At 45.9% G+C, this 24,926-nt stretch overlaps 1 protein-coding gene across 1 annotated transcript in view; it reads left to right on the forward strand.

The window, feature by feature from the left end:
- DGAT1 (diacylglycerol O-acyltransferase 1) overlaps positions 1-24,926 on the forward strand; it is a 365,492-nt gene that overhangs the window by 336,462 nt on the left and 4,104 nt on the right. Inside the window, exon 16 of the mRNA XM_030220830.1 lies at positions 23,553-23,615. Coding sequence (XP_030076690.1) covers positions 23,553-23,615 — 63 coding nt within the window. The remainder of the gene's footprint in view (positions 1-23,552; positions 23,616-24,926) is intronic.

Genomic DNA, 24,926 nt, shown 5'->3' on the forward strand with positions numbered 1-24,926 from the left:
TCCAGTACTAGGCATACCGAGAATACAAAACACTCAGGATCTCTAGAACAATTTTACCATACCATAAGCAGTAATTTCTACGAGTCACATAAGGAAAAGGAAAGCATCTTAAACACTACAGTGAGCACTAGAACATCAATTCGCCTATTGTAAAACGTAACCAGACAGAATAGTACAGATTGTCGATCCTGCACAGTAAATGCCAACTGAAAGCCGTGTCTTTTTCACAAACACAGATAAACCCTAAACCACTATAGAATAAGTAATCAAACTTTCTATTTAGACAGAAATTAAACTGAACCCCCAAGAGGCCAGACTGATCATACAATGCAACACCACAGAAACAGAAAATAAAATACCACCATTTTATTGGACTAATACATTTAGCTTTCAGAGACCAAAACCTCCTTCCTCAGATCAGATCAGTACAGTGTAGTGATTTTACAATATCCTATCCTGAGGAAGGAGGTTTTGTTCTCCGAAAGTTAGTCAAAATATATTAAAATTAGTCCAATAAAGATTACCTTATTTCCATGTTCTATTTATTAACACAGCTACAATACTACTTTATCCTAAAGCAAAAAAAATAAAAATATATATTTTACTTGCAGTTTGTTGTCTCTGGTTTCTGCTTTCCTCATCTTCTTTTCACTGTCTTCCTTCCATCCAGCATCTTCTCTCTCTCTCTCCCTGCCATCCAGTGTCTGCCCTCTCTCTCTCCTGTCCCCTCCATCCAAAGTCTGCCCTCTCTCCCTGCCCCTTCCATCTAGGATCTGCCCTCTCTCCATGTGCATCTCCTTCCTTTGTCTTTCCTTCCCTCCATCCTTGTCCAACATTTCTCCTCTCTTCTCTCTTCCATCCATGTGCATTTCCTTCCTGACTTTCCTCCCCTCCATCCATGTCCAACAACTCTCCATTCTCTCCTGCCGTCTCCTCCATCCACCCATATCCTTCAAATTTCCTCTCTCCCCTGCCCCCATTCATCCATCCATATCCAGCAATTCTCCATCTATGTCTAGGAACTCTCCATTCTCTCCTGCCGTCTCCTCCATCCACCCATATCCTTCAAATTTCCTCTCTCCCCTGCCCTCATTCATCCATCCATATCCAGCAATTCTCCATCTATGTCCAGGAACTCTCCATTCTCTCCTTCCGTCTCTCCATCCACCCATATCCTTCAAATTTCCTCTCTCCCTGCCCCCATTCATTCATCCATGTCCAGCAATTCTCCTCTCCTCTGCCCCTCCTCCATCCATCCATATCCAGCAAATTTCCTCTCCCCTGCCCCCTCCATTCATCCATCCACCAGCAATTCTCCTCTCTCCCCTGCCCTCCCCTCCTCTCCAGTGATCTATTCTCTCCCCATGCCCTCCCCTCCATGTCCAGCGATTCTCCCTGCCCTCCCTCAGCTCCCCCACAGCCCGCCTCTCCGTTCCTTCCAGCCCTCCCCTCCATCCATCCACCCACGTCCAGCAATTCTCCTCCCCTGCCCTTCCCTCCAGCGATCTCTTCTCTCCCCCATGCCCTCCCCTCCAGCAACCTCTTCTCTCCCCCATGCCCTCCCCTTCTCCCATCCAAGTCCAGCATTCTCCTCTCTCCCCTGCCCTCTCCGTTCCTTCCTTCCCGCCCATGGCAGCCCTCCTCCTCCTCTCTGCCCCCCCCCCCCCCGTATCATAACCTTTTACTTCCCGTGGTGGCAGTGGCATCAGTTCCGTTACGAAGAAGGCACTGTAGGCTCCCCTCCGGCTTCAGCTTCTGCCTTCGCTTTCGCTCTTCACACAGTGAGTGTCCCGCCTTCGCGGAAACAGGAAATGCGTCATCGTGAAGGCGGGACACTCACTGTGTGAAGAGCAAGGCAGAAGCTGTAGCCGGAGGGGAGCCTGCAGTGCGTTCTTCGTAAGCAACTGACGTCGCTGCCGCTACGGGAAGTAAAAGGTTATGATACGGAGGGGGGGCGGAGAGGAGGAGGAGGGTTCTACGAGGAGCCGATGGGGGGGGCGGACTTTGGGTGCGGGTGCCTGGAAGCAGCGGGAGCGGCGGAGCACCCACCCTTGTGCTGACACCCGGGGCGGACCGCCCCCCCCTTGCTACGCCACTGCACCTAGGGAACAATATCATATTGAATAAAGCTATACGGCCATAGAGCGAGAGTGGTAGCTCCCGCCACCCCTGTAAAGTAGCCGACAGGTTTTCTCTCAAGGGCCCCAAGTTTACTGAGTGCAAGCGAGCTAGGTCCAACGGGATGAGCACACCCAAGTATCGGATCATCCCCTCGGCCCATTGGAATGGGAAGTCTCCCACCCAGTCTTCTTTAACCGCCAGCTGAACCGGAAGTGCTAATGACTTTTGTAGATTTAAGGTTAGCCCAGAAAAAAAACCCAAACTCCTCTATAACTTCTAGCAGGTGAGGGACCGAGAAAGCAGGCTGCGTAAGGGTCAGGAAAAGGTCGTCCACAAAAACCAACACCCTAATCTCAATCCCACGGAGCACCACTCCTTTGATGTCCGGGTCTCGTAGTATAGAGCGCAAAAGGGGCTCCAGATACAATAAAAACAGAGATGGGGATAGGGGACACCCCTGTCTAGTGCCCCTTGCCACCACAAAGGGGTCAGAACGAAGCCCATTCACCAATACCCGTGCCATGGTACCCTTATAGAGTGTCTCCAGGGCGGCCAGAAACCTTCCCCCTACCCCAATATAGTCTAAGACTTGAAATAGGTAGTCCCAGTTGACCTTGTCGAAGGCCTTGGCCGCATCTAGACTCACCAACAGCAAGGGGCCACCAGTAGCCTGGCCATAGGCCGTCGCTAGTAGTACTTTCCGCACATGGGTAACTGCGTGGCGGCCCCTTACAAGCCCTACTTGGTGTTCCCCCACTAAAGATGGGATGTGGGCTGCCAAGCGGTCTGCCAATACCCTGGCCAAAATCTTTATGTCCACATTGAGTAAGGAGATGGGCATATAGGATTCTATCTGATCTTTCGGTTTGCTGGGCTTGGGAATCAATGTAATAAGAGCCTTGTTCTCTCCCCTGGAAAAGAAACCCCTCTCAATTACCTCATCATAATAGGCTACCAGGGAGCCGCACAACTGAGGTGCCAGGAGTTTAAAATATTCGTTTGAGAACCCATCGGTTCCTGGGGCAGAACCCAGTGTCAAAGTTTTAATAACTTTCTGCACCTCTAGTCCCTGAATTGGGGCTGACAGCGCTTGTTGTGCTTCCGCCCTCAGTTTCGGCATTCCTGCCTCTTCTAAGTAATCCCAAGACGAGGGCCCTGATTCACAGTCACGTGTGGCATACATACCCTCAAAAAAAGCACGGAACCCCTCCAGAATCCCCTGTGGTTTGGAAGCCCGTATCCCCCTCTGATCAACTATCGTGGGAATAAACTGGCGTGAAGTACTGGATCTTGCTACCCCTGCAAGCAACTTCCCCGTCTTGTTGCCAAAACGTTGAAACTTTAAACGGAGTCCCTTTTTGATTAACATGGCCACCCCACTTTTCCTGCTCCCTGAGGAAGAGAAAAAACACTCCCCCACCCATTGTTGTTTAAATTTTGGAGGTTCTATATCCGTGAGTTTAGTCTCTTGAAGACACGCTTATAGTGGCGCCCTTACGCTGCAGCTGGGCCAAGATTTTGTATCGTTTCACCGGGGACGTGATTCCAGAGACATTCCAAGACAAGATTTTTACCTGGGAGTGATCAGCCAAGCAATTTGGTTCTAGGAATTAAATTGGCAGATCCGTTGTCTTGATCACTCCCGGGGGCCAGCCCCTCCCCCCCCCAAGGGATCCAAGCACCAGTCAGAGCAGAGGACTTCCCCAGATTCCAATAATCCCCATTCATTGTCACCTTTTTAGTACCTAAACACACACACACTCCCACCACACTCTTATAAATCCAAAGAACCCTCCTCCCAATCCTCCCCCCATACACTCCCCTCCCCCACCCTTCCTACCTTGCTCTCCCCTTCTCCCCCTAATCCCCCTTCCCTACACCCCAACCCCCTGTGAACACACATTTGTAGTCACCTAAATGTTGAGGAAACTGTGCCCCCATAATCAAATAGAATTAGACCCTTCTCGCAGTACCCCAGCATAACTGAATAACAGCCTACCATACAGTGGTACCAAACTTACAACGCTTAAGAGCTAGGTCCGAGCTGCTCATCTCTTGTGGGGTTCTTCAGGATTATTATTTCCTTGTCTTTCAAGGCCCCCCCACAAACTCTCTAGCAGCTGAGGTGAAAAAGTTCCAGCGTCCGTTCTGTTTAATTTTCAGAACAGCAGAGTATATCAGCATAAACTGGATGTTCAGGTCATGGAGACAGCTGCACGTAGGGGTGAAAGCTTTTCGTTTCTCTTGCAATGCGGCGGAATAATCCTGGTATATGCAGACTGCGCTACCTTTAACTTCGTAGCCTCACGTTTCATACGGTAGCCATTCAAAATTTCCATTTTGTGGAGGTAATTATGGATTTTAATAATCACCGTGCACGATCCTGCACGGCCATCTTGAAGCCTTCCAATTCTGTGGGCCCGCTCCAGGCTTAAAGTCCCAGCGTGGTCAGAAAGCGTGAATTCATTTTCAGCCATTTTTCCAACTCCACGGAAAGTATTTTATCCCCCACTGACTCTGGAATCCCTATGAGTCTAAGGTTTGATCGTCGCGACCTGTTTTCCAGGTCGTCTATTTTTGCGGAGAGGGAGACAATAGTTGATTGGAGTTGTTCCAGCTCCGGGGAAGTCGCAACTGCTGCGTCCTCCAAGTCGGAGACCCTTTGCTCTAACTCCCCAGCCCGACGGGCGAGATCTTGTTGGGCCTCTTCAAAAGTTACAAGCTGGGTTAAGAATTTATCCAAGTGCGGTTCCATAGCTGCTTCCACGGCAGCAGTAAGTTGAGCCAGCTGCTCTTTTGTGAACCCCGCACTCCCGCTTGGCGGCCCTTTGCGCTCTGCTGGTTCGTCACCCAAGCGAGGTTTTTCCTTCTCTCGCTTGGTGCTTCTGCTCGCCATCGGTTTCGGGGAGGATTCTATGAATTTGTCCATGAGGTCTCCTCTGCCCCAAGTAAGGAATAACGCGCTTTTTATTCAAAAAATCGGGTCAGTTTTCAAGAATGGGCCCAGTTCCATCAGAGACAGCAAAGCACACGTCCTGCTCCCTCTAGCACTTCACATGACTCTCTTCGCTCATCATTTTTAGCTCTTACCACCTCTCCTGGAAGGGCGTTCCAAATGTCCACTACCCTCTCTGTGAAAAAATATTTCCTGACATTACTCCTAATTCTGCCTCCCTGCAACCTCCTTTCATGCCTTCTAGTTCTACCGCCTTTACGTCTCTGGAAGAGGTTTGTATATTAATACCTTATAAGTACTTAAAGGTCTGTATCGTATCACCTCTCTATCCTTTTCTCTAGTGTATACATATTCAAGTCCTCCAGTATCTTCTCGTATGTCTTTTGGCACAAACTCTGCACCATTTTTGTCACCTTCCTCTGAACCACCTCGTCTTTTTATGTTCTTGAAGAGTTACAACCTCCAAAACTGGACACAGCACTCTTTAAGTGGGGCCTCACCAGTGATTTGTACAAAGGCATCACCTCCTTTTTTCTGCTTGTTATGCCTGCCTCTATGCAGCCTAGCATTCTTCTGGCAACAGCCACTGCCTTGTCATATTTTTTCACTTCCTTGAGATCCTCGGACGCTATTAGCCCAAGGTCTCTCTCTCTCCTGATCTGTGCATGTCAGGTTCTCACCCCCTAGCGCATACTGCTCTCTTGCATTTCTACAGCCTAGTGTATCACTTTGCAGGTCTTCGCATTAAATTTTTACTGCCAGTCATTTGACCTTTCTTCTAATTTTTATAGATATATTCTCATGTTGTCCACTCTCTCCAGGCAGTCCACTCTTGCAAATCTTGGTGTCCTCTGCAAAAAGGCTGGAATAGTTGTGCACTATATTTATTTATTGCATTTGTATCCCACATTATCCCACCTCTTTGCAGGCTCAATGTGGCTTACAATAAATCATGGATAGTGGAAATGAGAGGAGAATTGACATTTGGTGTTACAGAAGTAGTTTGGGTAGCATGGTAATGGAAAACCAGATAATAACATGACATAAGGCATTCTTTACATTGCTAGATATGTGTGGGGATTTCACAAGTTTTGGTTTTTGTGGTATATCTTGTCGAAGAGATGTGTCTTCAGTTGTTTGCGGAAGTTGGTCAGTTCATAGGTCGCTTTTAGGTTCCGTGGCAGTGCATTCCAGAATTGCCTGCTCATATAGGAAAAGGTTGATGCGTGCATTAGTTTATATTTTAGGCCTTTGCAGTTGGAGAAATGAAGATTAAGGAATGTGCAAGACGATCTTTTAGCTTTTTGCTGATGCCGTTGTGTCCTTTCATTATAGTCACTATATTGATATAATTAATTTTGTTTTTTTGAATCTTTTGAAGTGTTAGGGTTCCCCGTTTCATATTTCTCCCTGTTTTCTTATTTACTCTTTGGGTTTCCGCCAGGTACTTGTGATCTGGATTGGCCATGGTTGGAAACAGGATGCTGGGCTAGATGGACTATTTGTCTGACCCAGTACGGCTATTCTTATGTTCTTATGACATAGACTTGCTCTACACCAATATTCCTCAAGTGGAAGCTCTTTTGATTATTAAAAGTACATTGAGGTAGAACTCCTCAGAGAATCCCTAATCATTTAATTTTAACTTTTGCTACAATAGCTATAACTAAAAATGTATTTTAGATTTAAAGACACTTACTATCAACAAATTAAAGGCATGACTATGGGTATGACTATGGCACCAGAAGTTGCTAATCTATATGTTGCCTCTTTTGAAAATACCTTTTTAGAAGATCATCCCTTTAAAGTGGAAATTTGTTTATATAAATGTTACATCAATGATATTTTATGCTGTGGAGAGGTACTTCAGATTGGTTTTGTCAATTTCACAAGGGATGTCAATCTCAAATTTAAAATTCATGACCATCATGAAGATATTGGGTCGTTAAAGTTTTGTGCATCTGGGCCTGGGTTAGCACTGCACTAGAGAAAATATGGAATTATTTTCCATAGCATCAGAAATGGCACGCGCTCGAGACAGAACTACCACCAGCAGCTACATTGGGCTGCGGCAGTTCCAGGTTGCCACCTGCCCGCCAGCCTGCTCAGCCTAAGCCCCAGCGCGCTCGTTCACGTCAACAGCGTGCGCCTCAACAGGCCCCTGCAGCTCTCGAGCAAAAGCAAGGGACGGGCTTTTGACTGGCTCCAGGCGAGCATAGCCGAGATAAAAGTGTCTGTGCCAGACGATCTGCCGGTAGGAGGGAGGTTAAAGTTTTTTTCACCAACGGTGGCCTCTTGTAACCTCCGACCGGTGGGTTCTCCAAATAGTCCGGCTAAAATACTCTCTCAATTTGATCTCCAAACCTCCAAATTGCCCACCTGGAGCTCAATCCTTCAGCTTCCAGCACAGGCAGGTACTTGCAGAGGAACTCTCCGCCCTTCTCAGCGCCAATGCGGTCGAGCCCATGCCACCGGGGCAGGAAGGGCTGGGATTCTATTCCAGGTACTTTCTTGTGGAAAAGAAAACAGGGGGGATGCGTCCCACCCTAGACCTAAGGGCCCTGAACAAATATCTGGTCCGAGAAAAGTTCAGGATGCTTTCCCTGGGCACCCTTCTTCCCATGATTCAGAAAAACGATTGGCTATGCTCTCTGAACTTAAAGGATGCTTATACTCACATCCTGATATTGCCAGCTCACAGACAGTATCTTCGATTCTGTCTGGGAACACAGCATTTTCAGTACTGTTTGCTACCCTTTGGTCTCACCTCTGCGCCCAGGGTGTTCACAAAATGCCTGACAGTTGTGCCGGCGTCTCAACGCAGGCTGGGAGTGCATGTGTTCCCTTATCTCGACGATTGGCTGGTGAAGAACACCTCGGAGGCAGGAGCTCTACAGTCCATGCAGATGACTATTCAACTCCTGCAACTACTAGGGTTTGTGATAAATTATCCAAAGTCCCATCTTCTTCCAGTACAAAGACTCGAATTTATAGGAGCTCTGCTCATGCCTACCTTCCCGAGGCGAGGACAGACAATCTTCTGTCCCTTGTTTCCTGGGTATGAGCGTCTCAGCAGATCACAGCTCGGCAGATGTTGAGATTGCTTGGCCACATGGCCTCCACAGTTCATGTGACTCCCATGGCCCGTCTTCATGTGTGATCAGCTCAGTGGACCCAAGCTTCCCAGTGGTTTCAAGCTGTGGGGAATCTAGAGGACGTGATCCAACTGTCCACGAGTTTTCTCACCTCCCTACATTGGTGGACAATTCGCTCCAATTTGACCCTGGGACGTCCCTTTCAAATTCCTCAGCCACAAAAAGTGCTGACGACGGATGCATCTTTCCTGGGGTGGGGAGCTCATGTCGATGGGCTTTACATTCAAGGGAGTTGGTCCCTCCAGAAAACAGGTTTTCAGATTAATCTCCTAGAGTTGCGAGCGGTCTGGAACGCGCTAAACGCTTTCAGAGATCGGCTGTCTCATCAAATTATTCAAATTCAGACAATCAGGTTGCTATGTACTACATCAACAAGCAGGGGGGCACCGGATCTCGCCCCCTGTGTCAGGAAGCTGTCAGGATGTGGCTTTGGACTCGCCAGCACGGCATGCTTCTCCAAGCCACGTATCTGGCAGGCGTAAACAACAGTCTGGCCGACAGGTTGAGCAGGATAATGCAACCTCACGAGTGGTCTCTCAACTCGAGAGTAGTACGCAAGATCTTTCAAGCGTGGGGCACCCCCTTGGTAGATCTTTTTGCCACTCAGGTCAACCACAAGGTCCCTCAGTTTTGTTCCAGACTTCAGGCCCACGGCAGACTAGTGTCGGATGCCTTTCTCCTTCATTGGGGGAAGGGCCTCCTGTACACGTATCCTCCCATACCCTTGGTAGGGAAGACTTTGCTGAAACTCAAGCAGGATCGTGGAACCATGATTCTGATGGCTCCCTTCTGGCAGCTTCAGATCTGGTTCCCTCTTCTTCTGGAGTTGTCCTCTGAAGAACCGTGGAGATTGGAGTGTTTTCCAACCCTCATCACTCAGAACGAGGGGGCGCTTCTGCATCCCAGCCTCCAGTCCCTGGCTCTCACGGCCTGGATGTTGAGAGCGTAGACTTCGCCTCCTTGGGTCTTTCTGAGGGTGTCGCCCGAGTCTTGCTTCCAGAAAAGATTCCACGAAGAGGTGGTATTCTTTCAAATGGAAGAAGTTTGCCATCTGGTGAGACAGCAAGGCCCTAGATCCTTGTTCTTGTCCTACACAGACCCTGCTTGAATACCTTCTGCATTTGTCAGAGTCTGGTCTCAAGACCAGCTCTGTAAGGGTTCACCTTAGCACAATTAGTGCTTTTCATTATCGTGTAGAGGGTAAGCCTATCTCGGGACAGCCTTTAGTTGTTCGCTTCATGAGAGGTTTGCTTTTGTCAAAGCCCCCTATCAAGCCTCCTACAGTGTCAATGTCATTCTCACCCAGCTGATGAACCCTCCTTTTGAGCCACTGAATTCGTGCCATCTGAAGTACTTGACTTGGAAGGTCATTTTCTTGGTGGCAGTCACTTCAGCTCGTAGAGTCAGTGAGCTTCAAGCCTTGGTAGTTCATGCTCCTTATGCTAAATTTCATCATAACAGAGTAGTCCTCCGCACTCACCCTAAGTTCTTGCCAAAGGTGGTGTCAGAGTTCCATCTGAACCAGTCAATTGTCTTGCCAACATTTTTTCCCCGTCCTCATACCCACCCTGCTGAACGTCAGTTGCACACATTGGACTGCAATCGAGCATTGGCCTTCTATCTGGAGCGGACAGTCTGCCCAAATGTTTGTTTCTTTTGATCCCAACAGAAGGGGAGTGTCTGTCGGGAAATGCACCATCTCAAATTGGCTAGCAGATTGCATTTCCTTCACTTATGCCCAAGCTGGGCTGACTCTTAAGGGCCATGTCACGGCTCATAGTGTTCGAGCCATGGCAGCGTCAGTGGCCCACTTGAAGTCAGCCACCATTGAAGAGATTTGCAAGGCTGCGATGTGGTCATCTGTCCACACATTCACATCTCATTACTGCCTCCAGCAGGATACCCGATGTGACAGTCGGTTCGGGCAGTCGGTGTTTCAGAATCTGGGGTTTAGAATCCAACTCCACCCCCCTAGGCCCATTTTTATTCTGTTCCAGGCTGCACTTTCAGTTAGTTGTTGTTGTTTAGGTCAATCTCAGTTATGTCCTCGCCGTTGCGAGGCCCAATTGGCCAATGTTTGTTGTTTTGAGTGAGCCTGGGGGCTAGGGATACCCCAATCGTGAGAACAAGCAGCCTGCTTGTCTTCGGAGAAAGCGAGGTTACTAACCTGTAGCAGGTATTTTCTGAGGACAGCAGGCTGATTGTTCTCACAAACCCGCCCTCCTCCCCTTTGGAGTTGTGTCTTCCCTTATCTTTTGCTTTTCACTGGACTGGGGAGCACGTTCGCGCTACGGGCGGGAAGACGGTCGCGCATGCGCGATTTGCGCGGGACACGCGAGAGCTAGCAAACTTCTGTTGCTAGGAAGATCTTCCGATCCTGGGGCTGCCGTGGACGCAACCCAATCGTGAGAACAATCAGCCTGCTGTCCTCGGAGAATACCTGCTACAGGTTAGTAACCTCGCTTTGCTTATGTTTGACTTATTCTTGCTGTACATTCCTGAGTGAATTCCTTCAAAAAGGAAGTAAAGAAATGAGTAGGTCCAACAGGGCAATATTCACATTTAGCTGATGATGTAAAGAACTTATAAATATTGGAACATCATAAATGTTTTAAAGATTAAAAAATCTTGTATCTAATTTTAGGATCGCAATGTGAAAGATCAATTAGTACCATCTGTTCTTCCGAATATTTTGAGTAGCTGATCGGTCATTCCAAGTGTGGTTCCTGTAGTGTTTGCACACATTCTTTGAATTTCATTGAATTTATACACCCCAAGACTGGACAAAACTTTGAAGTTAAAACACACTTCTAACTGTAATACATCTCATGTGATCTGTATCAGTGTTTCCCAAGTCCAGTCTTGGAGTACCCCTTGCCAGTCAGGTTTTCAGGATATCCACAATGAATATGCAAGAACTTGATTTGCATATACTGCCACCATTATTTGCAAATCTCTTTTATGCATATTCATTGTAGATATCCTGAAAACCTGAGTGGCAAGGGGTACTTCACAACTAGACTTGGGAAAAGCTGATCCTATATCACTGTATGGCCCTGCATTAGTAGAAATATTCTTTTAGCACCTCTAGTGAAACATTGGAATGACCTATGACAATTTATAAGTGATTTAAACTTTTTTGTGTTTAAAACATTTCAACAACATTGGAGAGGTGTTAATTTCGATTCACATAAAGTACATATAATTTTCCGAGGACAAGCAGGCTGCTGCTTCTCACGACTGGGTGACGTCCACGGCAGCTCCCTCCAACCGGAAGAGTTTCACTAGCAAACTCAAAAGGTCTCGCGGGAGGTCCCGTGCGCGGGGCACGTCCACCGCGCATGCATGGCCGTCTTCCTGCCCGTGTGCTTCCGCTCAGTTTTTTCGTTTTCCACGGTGGAGAGAGACTGCGTTGCATCCCTCTCCTCTCAGCCCTCGGAAACCGTCTGGCGATTCATTCGCTTTTTCTCTTGTTTAGTGGCGCCGTCCGTGCTTTCTTTTTCTCTTCTTTTCATTTTCAAAAGTAAAAAAAAAAAAAAACTTGTTTCTCCTGTAGTGTACTAGTTTTGGCCGCCTTAAGTTTCCTTTCGCCGCCGTCGCAGCCCTTTTGGCCGCGTGTCCGTGTTCTTCCCCTTTTTGCCGCCACCATCGACTATTGTGACCTTGCCGCCGCGATTTTTAGGTCGATGACATCAAGGCTTCCCAGCGGCTTCAAGAAGTGTGGTCGGTGCGGCCGGGCAATCTCACTTTCTGACACCCACGCTTGGTGCCTTCAGTGCCTTGGGCCTGAGCATAACCCCAAAGTGTGCAAATTGTGCCTTAGCTTAAAAAAGCGGACACAGGTGGCGAGACAAGCTCAGCAGGATTGTCTTTTTGGAGCTTGGACTGGCTCTTCGACATCAACAGCATCGGCACCGGTGGCGTCTACTTCGGCACCGGATAGGGCATCGACCTCAGGAGAGCAGGTACCACAGACCCGACGACCACCTCTCGCTGGGAGCAGTGAGCAGTTGAGTGGGCCTCCACCTGCCTCGACAGTTCCTGCTGTGCAGGCCCATCGGCACTGACCCTTTTTCAAACCCGACCCCGAGGAGGCATGTGGATTCCACGTCCTCCTCGTCGGTACCGTGGAGCGCCGATGACGTGCATCGAAAGAAACAACTAAGAAGCATCGTCATCGGTCGCCCCCTCCTCACGGTACTGGGAGCTCCGGGGCATCGAGGGATTCGGCCCCTGAGAAGCGTCGACACCGGGAGGACCGCTCCCCCTCCATCCAGGAGGTGTCGATGCATTGGGCAGTCCGGTACCGCCTCCTGGCCCCGTGCAGATTCTATCTCTGACTCTTGCACCAGCCCCTCAGCCTTTCCCGACAGAGACTCTGGACGAGCACCTCCGGGCCATTCTTCAAGGTATCCTGGAAGGGCTGCTGTGCCAGTGTCTCCTGGTGCCGGGGATGCTTGCGCCCTCGGCACCGTTGTTGGAAGCGCCGGCTGGCTCTGGCCCTGTGATGTAGTCACCGACACCGGTACCGCTCAGGTGGATTCTCTGTCGACATCGATGGAGGGAGCTTGATCCCCGCCAGCGCGGGAGTCCACCTCTCAACGTCATCATCGAGGACTTGGTTCCTCTGCGTCGAGACGGGCCCGGTTTCGAACTGAAGTCAGGGAGCTCATGTCCGACACCGAGGAAGAGGCCTCGTGGGGGGAGGAGGATGACCCCAGGTATTTCTCTTCCAAGGAGTCCTGTGGTCTTCCCTCTGACCCCACTCCTTCACCGGAAAGGAAGCTTTCGCCACCGGAGAGCCTCTCCTTTGCCTCCTTTGTTAGGGATATGTCTGTGAGCATTCCCTTCCCCGTGGTTACTGTGGATGAGCCGAGGACTGAGATGCTCGAGGTCCTTGACTATCCATCACCACCTAGAGAGTCTTCCACGGTACCGTTGCACAATGTCCTAAAGGAGACACTGCTTCGGAACTGGCTGAAGCCCTTATCTAACCCCATATCTGGCAGCCGCAGTACTAATTATACAGCAAAGCCATGTAGAACCATGACGCTCTGCACAGTGCAGCTGCTTCCTCTGGACCGGCCCTGCCTCCTCCGATATTACTTCCTCTTCGGGAGGCGGCGAGGCTTCGTCCAGAGGAAGCAGATGTAGCTTGCAGAGAGCCGCAGTTGCGTGTGGCTTTGCTGTATAGTTAATTCTTTTTTTTTTTTTAATTTATATTTATTAACTTTTTCCATTATATTACAAGACATTTCTTGTTCAGGTATAGTATACAGTAATTTACAATATTGTAAAATAATGATAATAAAAAAAGGAAAAAAGAAACGTGAAAATAAACCTTCACTTAGGAAAATTTATACTCAAGTCCATAAATGTGATCCAAGATTCCAGGAAAATTACGGAGACAAAGTATAAGGAATTAATAAAGATTATACAAAAGCTGCTAAGAGGAGCACAAATATAATTAACGCTTTTCCATTTTCACTGAGGTTATGAGCGAAGACACATGCGACGGCTGTGTAAATACATATTTTCTTTCTTTAAACCTTATTATGCACTTGCAGGGGTACCTTAAAAAGAAAGTACCCCCCAAGTGCAACACCTCAGGCCTAAGAAGTAAGAATTGTTTCCTTCGTCGGCGAGTCTCCTTAGAGACATCAGGAAAAAGTAAAACTTTTAAACCCAAAAAGGGTTTATCTTTATTACGGAAAAACAAACGAAAGAGCAAATTCTTATCTGGTAATAATACCACTGTGGCGACTAACGTAGCCGCAGTCGCCAGTTCAGTATCAGAAGTTTCAAGTAACAAGGAAATATCAATCGGGGCTTCAGGTACGGAGGTTCCTTTCCCAGGAATATAGTAAACCATAGACATTGGAGGCAGATTCTGTTCCGGAATTAATAAATTTTCACGCATATAGCGTTTCAACATATCTATTGGAGTTACATTCTGAAGTCGAGGAAAATTAGTAAATCTAAGATTATGATTTTTAGTGTAATTTTCAAAAATTTCCATTTTGTCTCTAAGACTAGTCAAGTCTTTCACCATAATAGGTTGTAGGGTTTCAATCTTCAGAAGTCTCTGATCCAGGTTAACTATTTTACCATTTAAGTCTTTAATCTGTTGATCTTGTACACCTAAGTTACTTTCCAAAGATTTCACTTTAGGTTGAAGGTCATTTATCTGCTTAAGAAAAACTTGACCCAGATTGGAAACCAAGTCCCACAAAGCCTCAAGTGTAACATCTTTAGGTTTAGTCATAAATTCTACTGGTAATTCAAACCTCACAGGCAGATCAGCGTCCTCACTTCGCCCCTCAGCTTCTCTCCCCTCAGTTTGCAGCGATTCCACGGGCAAACTGATCTCCAATCCCTCCTCGGTAGCAAAAGAGGCTTCGATTCGGCGTTTTTCTTCTGGGCCCCTAACCTCAATGGGAGTAGACCCTGTCGAATCCAGGAAGAAGGAACTGGCGCCAATCGGCTGGGGAGGAGGAGTGCGTTCAGCGGGGCTAAGAGTAACTTCAAGTCCAGAGAGCGCCAAAGTCTCCGTTTCGCCGGCGCTTACACCTGGTTGCAACCCGCTTCCAATATGGGCTCCTTGCGGTCTCAAGTAGCGATCCAACGGACCAGGTAAGGAGGGTGGTAACGGGGAAGCCCTACCCGCTATTCTTCCTCTCCGTTTCGGCATGTTAGGAGCTTGAGTCAACGCGACCTAGCAGCTTGCCGCCATCTTGGATCTAGTCTCCTTATTTTCTCTGCTGTATAGTTAATTCTGTAGCCACCAGAGATGTCAAAGAGGACAGAGGGAAGGAAACGTGCTACAGCTCGGGGAGCAACTTGAGGGGGTGGGGAGAGGCAATAGTGGTATGATAGCAAGCAGGGAAGGTAGTGATGGCTAAGATGCCAAGGACACGGGGCCCCTAGGAGCGCAAGGTCCTTTGAAGCTGTCCCTGTTGCTCCTAAGACCAGCCCTGCTCCTGAACTTAACTGGTTACAACACCTTCAGCAGCAGTAATTGCAAACAAACACTTCTTTGATTTGATATCAGTCTTTTACATCACTGTTGAGGAATCTTAGCCCATTCTTCTTTGCAGGAATTGCTTTAATTCAGACACATTTGTAGATTTTCATGCATGAACTGCTTATTTCAGGTCCTGCTACAGCATCTCTTTTGGGTTCAAGTCAGGACTTTGACTAGGCCAGTCCAAAACATTTTTTGTTTCTCTTCAACCACTCAGATTTAGGCTTAATTTTGTGTTTTGGATCATTGTCTTATTACATAACCCAGTTATGTTTCAGCTTCAGCTCACTGACAAATGCATAATTCATGGTTCCTTCAATAATGACACGTTTTCCAGGTCTTGAAGCAGCAAATCATCCCTACACCGTCACACTGCCACCATCATGTTTGTATAATGTTCTTACTGTAGAATGCTGTATTATCCCAAAAGGCTTGGGGATCATTCAAGGGTATATTTGCTTATGTGAAAGATGATCATTGATGTTACTGTTGGATAGCAGTGTTTTCTGCCGTGCTACTCTCCCACAAATCCCATTTTTGCCCAGTCTTTCTCATTATGTGAAATCATGAACACTGGCCATAGCTGAGACTAGAGAGGCCTGCAACTCTTTGGATGTTCTAGGAAGTTTTGTGACTTCGCAGATAAGTTGGCACTGTGCCCTTGGAGTAATTTTGGCAGGCTGGCCACTCCTGGGAAGATTCTCTTCTGAAATCTCCTTTGATCATGGCATAGCATTCTTGTAGAAACTTAGTGGTGACTACTTCACTCTCATTGTATGTTTGCATATTAGTTTTGATATATTACGTTTTTAGACATGTCACCAGGGGCGTAGCTACGGGTGGGCCTGGGTGGGCCCAGGCCCGCCCAATCTCGGCTCAGGCCCACCCAGGCAGCTGGCAGCTGTCCGGTCCTCCTCTGCCTAATTTTGTTTTTAGTGCAGGCTGCAGCCATTGTAGACGCTGGCGCCGCTATGCCGTCGCTCACTCCCTGAGCTCTGCTTCTCCTCCTCATGCGCGACGGCACCGCAGTGCTGCATGGGAAGGGAAAATGTGCCGGCTATCGTCGCGGTTGTGGTTCCTCCACTCTGCCAGTCTGCCCTGCCTCAGCAGCACTCTCCCATGGCCCCACAACAGCGCACATGGAGCAGAGCACAACGATTGCGCTCTGAGTCTGCTCCACTATCTACCACCATCACCGAAGCCCCAGGTCAGGTAAAATAAATATATATTTTTTAATTTGAACATCTGGCCAATAGGAGAGGAGGAGAAAACAAGAGGGAAGGAAGCAACCGATTAGCCAAGCAAGGAGAAAGGAGGAGGAGGAGCCAAGGAGACAGGCCGCGGGGACGCTCAATCCCCAGCAGGACAGGGAGTCAGAATGGAGCATCTGGGGTCGAATCGGGCGCCTAGCTGATGCGAAGCGAACCACGGCGTGGGAGTGCAGAAAAAAACAAAATGGCTGTGCCGCCCGAGGAAGCCGGTAGGGCGCGCTGTGCTGGCTAAGGCGGCATGAAACCCTGCTCCACTCGAGGACGCCACTTGCATCGAGGTAGGGGACGTGACATAGCTCTCCTTAGGTTTGATAATGCCTTTTGAAAACCTTGTTTAATAAATCTAGTTTATTTCTGATCAGGAAATGTTTCTCTGGAGCAATTTCTCCTAATCCATAAACACTGTTCTACTGGAATGACAGGATTGTGAAAAATTACAGAAGGACCTTACGAGACTGGGAGACTGGGCGGCTAAATGGCAGATGACGTTTAATGTGAGCAAGTGCAAGGTGATGCATGTGGGAAAAAAGAACCCGAATTATAGCTATGTCATGCAAGGTTCCACGTTAGGAGTTACGGACCAAGAAAGGGATCTGGGTGTCATCGTCGATAATACACTGAAACCTTCTGCGCAGTGTGCTGCTGCGGCTAGGAAAGCGAATAGAATGTTGGGTATTATTAGGAAAGGTATGGAAAACAGGTGTGAGGATGTTATAATGCTGTTGTATCGCTCCATGGTGCGACCGCACCTTGAGTATTGTGTTCAATTCTGGTCGCCGCATCTCAAGAAAGATATAGTAGAATTGGAAAAGGTGCAGCGAAGGGCGACTAAAATGATAGCGGGGATGGGACGACTTCCCTATGAAGAAAGATTAAGGAGGCTAGGGCTATTCAGCTTGGAGAAGAGACGGCTGAGGGGAGACATGATAGAGGTATATAAAATAATGAGTGGAGTGGAACAGGTGGATGTGAAGCGTCTGTTCACGCTTTTCAAAAATACTAGGACTAGGGGGCATGCGATGAAACTACAGTGTAGTAAATTTAAAACAAATCAGAGAAGATTTTTCTTCACCCAACGTATAATTAAACTCTGGAATTCGTTGCCGGAGAAAGTGGTGAAGGCGGTTAGCTTAGCAGAGTTTAAAAAGGGGTTGGACGGTTTCCTAAAGATCAAGTCCATAAACCGCTACTAAATGGACTTGGGAAAAATCCACAATTCCAGGAATAACATGTATAGAATGTTTGTACGTTTGGGAAGCTTGCCAGGTGCCCTTGGCCTGGATTGGCCGCTGTCGTGGACAGGATGCTGGGCTCGATGGACCCTTGGTCTTTTCCCAGTATGGCATTACTTATGTACTATTTAGACTTTTGGGTAGCTATTAGAAGTGGAATTAAAAATATGTTGCTGTATTCTTACTCATAGCACAAAATAGAGGCAAACAGTACAGCAAAAAATGAGAATAAAAATGTAGGACTAGCACCAAAATTTGCAGGATTGTGGCATAAACAACTATTATTTTTATTTTAAAATGTCAATAAAAGATAAAAGCAAAAGGCATTGAAGGCATCTAGTGTATTCATAGGAGACTTTTGTACATCCCTAGCAGCCTGATATATTTCGACATACAGTGCATCAGGGGTGCAATTTATAATAATACCAAACAGCAAAGGGGGCAACGATACAGGGAAATACACTGTTGGAAACAGGATGCTGGGCTCGATGGACCTTTGGTCTTTCCCAGTATGGCAATACTTATGTACTTATCGTGTACAGTGTAATGGTGGGGGTGTGCTCTTCACTGCCTAGGTAAAAAAAAAGGCATATTTAATAATTTTAATATACCTTTTTTCACTAGGCAGTGAAGAGCCCACCCCCACCCAGAAGCCTACCAACAATAAATTTGTTATAAAGCTCAGATTACAATCTAAAAAAGGTTGTATATTTTTCATGTTGATGAGTTTTGGGGGTTATTCTCTGCAGTGCCCGGGTTACAAATTAAAAAAAATGTTTTAAATTTAATATAGGCAGGTTTCTGGGTGGAGGTGGGCTCTGCAGTGCCCAGGACATTAAAAAAAAAGTCTTATATTTAATGCTGGTGTCCTTCATGGTTGGGGGAAGAGATCCCAGACTGTGGGAGGATGGGTAGGGGGTAGGACAAGGCTGATGCTAGGCTAAAGGGCAGGGTGGAGGGGTAGGGCTTATCTATGGGATGAATGATTGGGAAGGGCTGATACAGTGCTACATGGAAAAATGGGGAAGAGGGTAAGGTAGAGAAAGGAAGGGCTGATGCTGGGCTATGGAGATGGATGGTGGCGTAGGGAAGGGAAAAGCCGATGCCAGGCTAAAGGGCAGGGATGGACTGATGCCAGTCTACAGGACAATTGCTAATGTTTGGTCCTCTATTCTGTAATTGATGAGAGTTGGTATGTGCTCTGCATGTGACCAAGGTGAGAGATTCTGCTGGCATGTAGTTTGTGTCGGGTTGTATGAGTCTGACTTGTCCAATGGGAAGTGTATTGCTGTTATGTATATGCACTGCTGCATTTATAAAAGTACTGTTATTGGTATTTGTGTTCAGAATTGGTGTTGAGATTTGCAACATAGGCTCTAAGAAGTTTCTTTGCAGGATTTAGTGTTACTTCACAAAGTACCTGGCAGTTAAGGGATTTTGTATTGCTATTATTGAGGTGCTACCAGAATTTGAATACATCTTTCCTGTGTTTTTATATTGCAAGATCCTGTCGTGTGTTGAGAGGTTTGCCACTGTAGTAGACTTATGTCTGGTCAATTTTAAGATATGGGAAAATGTAATTATATTTAAAAATATTGGTTTTTCTGTTATATATGTGGTTTACGCTGATGCAGCTGTTAGGCAGACTACTTAGAAATCCATCGTCAAGTGCATTCTAAGGCCTTATTTTGTAGTATCCCAAGAAACACTATTCATACTTATATACATAGTGCCCACCCATATTAACTCTGGGCCCACCCAAAATGTCAAGTCTGGCTACGTCACTGCATGTCACAAAGGCAGTTTACAATAATAAAATCATTAAAAACAAAAAAAAAAGAAAGGGAACTCCATACTGTGGACAGAGAAGTAAGAGTAGACACAAGAGAGTAAAGCAGTCATAGCACGCTGAACCCCAAAGGCTAAGACCAGCCATTGGTGCCCTACTCATCAAAGGCTCAGGTTAAAAAAAATGTTTTAAATGCAGTCTTGAATTTTAACCCGGACGCTCAGAACATGTAGACAAAGGGAGAGGGTCCAAAGAGCAGGGGCAATATGTGAGAAGGATGTGTGGACTCAAGTCAAGTCCTGGAAAGATGAAAATCATGGATATTATGTAGGGGATGTGAAAGAACATGCAGTGTGATAAGCGGAGCTAGATACAGTGAAACTGAAGAATATAGTTCCTTTAAAAAAAAAAGGACTAAACTTTTATACTAAATCTGGAATACTACTGACAGTGATGGTGCATTAAGAGGAGTAACATGATTTGAGCAATGGGCATGTGAAAGGAACCGCTTAGTAGTGTTCTTGATAGTCTGTATGTGCTTCATAGCTGAGTAAACTGTTGCAATAGTTCAACTTTGAGAACAGATCTGAAAAGGAGGGTCAAGGTAAGATCTGATAATTCTAAAATTGTTCTAAGGTATAGAAACAGGATGTAGTTAAGGCTGAGATTTGCTTTTCAAAAGAAAGTTTGTAATCCAGTACAATACCCAGCTTCTCAAATGCTGTTTAATTTTTCATTAGTCTGGGTTTGGGGGGGGGGGGGGGGGGTTGTATTGATTGTTACTGTTTCCTTTCCCTTCTGTTTGTAAACTGCTTAGTTGCCTATGTGCAGGCCTTTGGTGGTATATCAAATGCAATAAATAAATATTTAAATTCATGAACCTGCAATACTAAGAAGCTACCAATAGTAGGGGAGAGTGAGGGTCTGAAGGGGCCTGCCTGTAAGCCAGCAGGCTGTAGTTTGTCTGGGTATGGGTCCAATAGTTAGATGACATCCAGTCAGATTAAAGAAAGACAGCCGTTGAGCAGGGAAAGGTCAGGTTTTTCAGACAGATAGAATGTTTTCTGTATAATAGTAGGCACTAATGCAAATGGGCTTAGAAAAATATTGAACAATGGGGCAAGGATAAAATCTTGAGGAATTCCAGTGGAAAAGGGGAGGAAAGAAGATGCTGAACCATTAAATATTACAGAAAAGAGCCGTTACAAAGAAAGAGGTGAACCAACAAAGAAAAGAATTAGTTAATCCAATCCAATATCTTTTAGCCTAGATAGTAATAAGGAATGATCGATGATATCAAATGTGGCCAAGAGATCAAGTGGAACTGCTAATAGAATCTTGTCAAAAGTGTTGTGAATCTTGTTTATTAAGGAGGTGTAAATAGTCTCTGTACTGTGATCAATCCTAAATCTGGATTGGCAGGGATGAAGAATATTGTCAAATTTGAAATGCTTATCGTTGAAAAACAATGTTTTTAGACAATTTTGAAATAAAGGGAAGGCTGGAGATCGGACGATAATGAGCTACAACTGAAGGATCAAGAGATTTTTTATTGTTTTGTTTGTTTTTATGTTTCAACATTTTTATTGAGAAACCAATATAGAAATAAAGTTTTCACACATGAATCTACAAAAGCAATTGTCATCTGTGTTCATTATCATAATCTAACATTATTCTTCTTTTCACCCTCCTCCCCCCCACCTCTCCTTCCCTCTTCTTTCCAGTGAATATCATCCTATTGTTTTACCCTTCACCCCCCCCCCCCCCCCCCCCCCCCCCCCCCCCCCCCCCGCTGTCTGAGAGCTACGAAATTTATGTATGTTCAGGACTATTTTTGTTTGTTTTTAAAGAGTGGGGTGAATTACAGCTTTTTTTCCTCACAACTGGAACAGTACCAGAAGCCAGGCTGTTATTTTCAAATCATAAAGTGAGCCATGATGATGGGGGAGTGGGTCAAAAGGGGAGAATGTCAATCTCATAGAGGAGATTATTTTTGTCAAAAGAATGTAAGGAAGGTTGGTTAAAAGTTGACCACATGGGAAAAGGATGAGTTCTAAACTTGAGAAAAAATCGTGGTCATAGAGATAAGGAACTTCTCAAGGAGATTTTGTTTGAAAACTAGTTTATTAAATCAGAGGCAGATGGGACTGAGGATAGTCCAGCTGAGTGAAAGGACTTAGTTAAATCATTCAAAATTGAAAAGGGCTTTTTTTTTTTTTTGTTCAGAGCAGTATTTATTGTCTTGGTGTAGTAACATTCTTGGCTAATCCTACCTGAATGTGATAAAAATTAAACATTTCATTGCTATGACCCAGTAAGCTGAGGGATTTGGATCTGTGCTAATGTTTTTTTTCTGTACATCACACCCATTGTTTAAGCAAGCACAAGCTCAAATGATATGGTCTACTGTAGACCATTTGGAAGATATGCAAATAGGGCACGAAGGAATTGTGGTATCAGGGACAGCAAAAAGAATAGAATCCCAAAGGGAGGCTTAGTCTTCAGTTGGAAGAGAGGTAAATTCAGATGGGAAAGAGGACAAGAGTAGTGGTAGAGAGGTTGCATCAATGATTGAGAAATTGTGGACGAAGATAGTTGTCTTTGGCAGAGTGGGAGCTGATATAGGAAAAAGTAGATGTTATGATGAAGTGGCCAGTCCATGATATGGCCGCTGAGAGACAAAGCTGGGCCTGGGGCAAACAATCTTAAGGGCTGCCCACTACGGCACCATTTTTGCTCCTGTCCTGTGCCATGCCCCCTGCTGCTTCCCCCGGTGTGAAGGGAGTCTTCCTGTGACAGACAGAAGGCTGGCTCGGTCTCCTGCTCCTGTGCTTGGTTATCAAGCTAATTCTGCTTTGCCACAATGGGTTCTTCTTCCTGCTGCATCCCACCTATGCCAAAACAGGAAGTTACTTTACAGGAGGCGAGACATGGCCAGAAGAAGGACCTGTGGCTGGCAGAGCAGAATTAACTCAATAACCCAGCACAGGAGCAGAGACTGAGCCAGCCTACTGCCGGAATCCTCCCTTCTCTCTGTATCGCCACTGGTGGGAGGGGGGAGCTGTTTCTGGGTCTCCCTTGGAGGCCGAACCTGGAGGAATCTTGCCTCCCCTACTTCTTCTCTTGGAGGACCTGATGAGGGTAGTAAAGAGATTATTCAAGGCAGCAGAAAGGGTAGAGGTCAAGAGTATGAGATCTAGAATGTGACCGGCTACGTGTGTAGGTTAATGAACATGTTGCGTAAGATCTAAGTCAGACAGCTAGGTGCAAAAACACTTGTCATGGTATGGTTCAATATAATGAGGTTTAGATTCAACAGGGCTGGCAGCAATCAAGTCTGTGTTCAATCAGCTGAATCTAATTATCAGTTTAATTTGGTCAGTTGGTTGATTAAAGGGATAGTTACTTTTTCACATAGGAGATAACGTGTATTTGTTCTTTAAATAAATAAATTAATTAAAAACACGTTAACTCAGCTTCCCTTTGTATAATATTACTTTTTTTAAAAGCTCAAAAATCATTCAGTGTGACATATGCAATATTTTGTTTTCTTGATAGTAGTTACTACCATGTTGCCTGGGTCACCTCGGGAATCTTTTTTAAAAATTGGCATCACATTGGCCAGTCTCCAATTTTCAGGTACCACACTTGATTTTAAAGTTTAGATTACAAATTACTAATAGATCTAAATATATATATATATTTTTTTTTAGTTCTATCAGTACTCTGGGGTATATACTATCTGGAACAGGTGATTTGCTACTCTTTAGTTTGTCAAATTACCCTATTACATCTTCCAGATTACATAAATTTGTTTCAATTTCTGTAGCTATATTACATTCTGATTGAAGCCTCTTTAACCTGATTCTTTTATTCCTCTGAATACATTGTCTTTTGTAACCCCCTCTGAACCTCTAGTCAGTGGGAATTAACGGGATATAAGAGCCATATTACATTACATTTCTCTGAGCCTGTTTTAAGAGCTAACATATTTTTCTTTGCAGTATTTGGTGAGTGTTCCGCTGAAGATGTTCCGGCTCTGGGCGTTCATGGGAATGATGTCTCAGGTAAAGGAACAGAGTATGTCCAGGTGGAGAGAGACTAAAGAGTTCTGAGGTCTGTGCCACATCCCTCTACGTGGGATTAGTGTTGGTGTCCTGAGAGTCCAATAAACCGCTTCTGAGACTGTACAACACGTCTGCAGAGTGAAGTAGGAAGGGGAAGGTTCTGTAACTCTGCTCAGATTTTGGATGCTGGGATATGATTGCTAAACATTAAAACTAAGTTTTTACAATTTAATCTACAGTGTGTAATAATAGACATACATCACCTGCAGGCCTACACAGTACAAAACCATAAAGACTTAAGAATATAGTTGAGGGTTTAAGGGCTTGAAATTCAAAGGGGTTCAACTAGGGGAGAGAGGCATTGAGTTGACCGGCTGCCGATATTAGCGCCACTGAACTGGGTAGTACCACTGCCATTCCCTAACTGGGTAGGTTAGGGTGGTCCAGGGGCAGAGTTTGGGTAGAACCACAACTTAGCTGGTTAGCAGCAATATTTGGTCTGTAAGTGGCTAAGTAAGCACATAGGACAGCAAAACACTATCAAAACTTTGTGTCAAGTTAAGCAAGCACCAGTCTGAATAGCGGCTTGTGACAAGTTAACTTCCGGTTCAGTGCACATACCTGGATATTCAGTGCCAGGAGCTGCACATTGGATATCTGGGACCTTTGGCTATGAACAGCTTTCAAGCCGCTTGCCACTGCGTCATGGATATCACCTCCTAACAATTTAATTTCCCAGGTATGCACAGCATTACTTCAGCAATAAACCCATAAGCTATAAAATTCACAAAAATAATTATAATCTCTGACACCACCAGCTAGAGATACAGAGAACACACTCCACTCCACTCTGGAAAGCTTATCTTGTCTCAGTACAGCTTAACACTCTGGCAGCTCGGACATAAACCAGTTACCTACTCTTTGAGGTGCTTATGAACTTGCTGCTGTCTATCACCCTGGCTCATGCTGAATTGCTCAAATGTGAGCTCTTTCTAGAAAAAGTCTAGTAAGAGTTTGTGCACTGCTTGGAACCCAGTACTGATGTTTCTATCACTTGTGCTGTTGGTCTGTGAGAAACAAATTTGTGTAGTGCAGCACTCCTTGCACAAAACTTTCAAATAACGAACAAACCACCTCTAGTTAAAAATAAAATGGAGAACAAAAACCAGAGAGAAAAACCTCAGCCTTACTTCAAGAGCCTGGTCAGGTGGAAAAAGAGAGAACAGTAATTCACCAGGGTGCATCCTGCTCTGATTCAGTGGCTAAGCAAACATTTTCTACAACCACCTGATATTTGTTTTGGTTTTTTTA

This window comes from Microcaecilia unicolor, chromosome 1, assembly GCF_901765095.1.
Source record: "Microcaecilia unicolor chromosome 1, aMicUni1.1, whole genome shotgun sequence".
Classification (NCBI taxonomy): domain Eukaryota; kingdom Metazoa; phylum Chordata; class Amphibia; order Gymnophiona; family Siphonopidae; genus Microcaecilia; species Microcaecilia unicolor.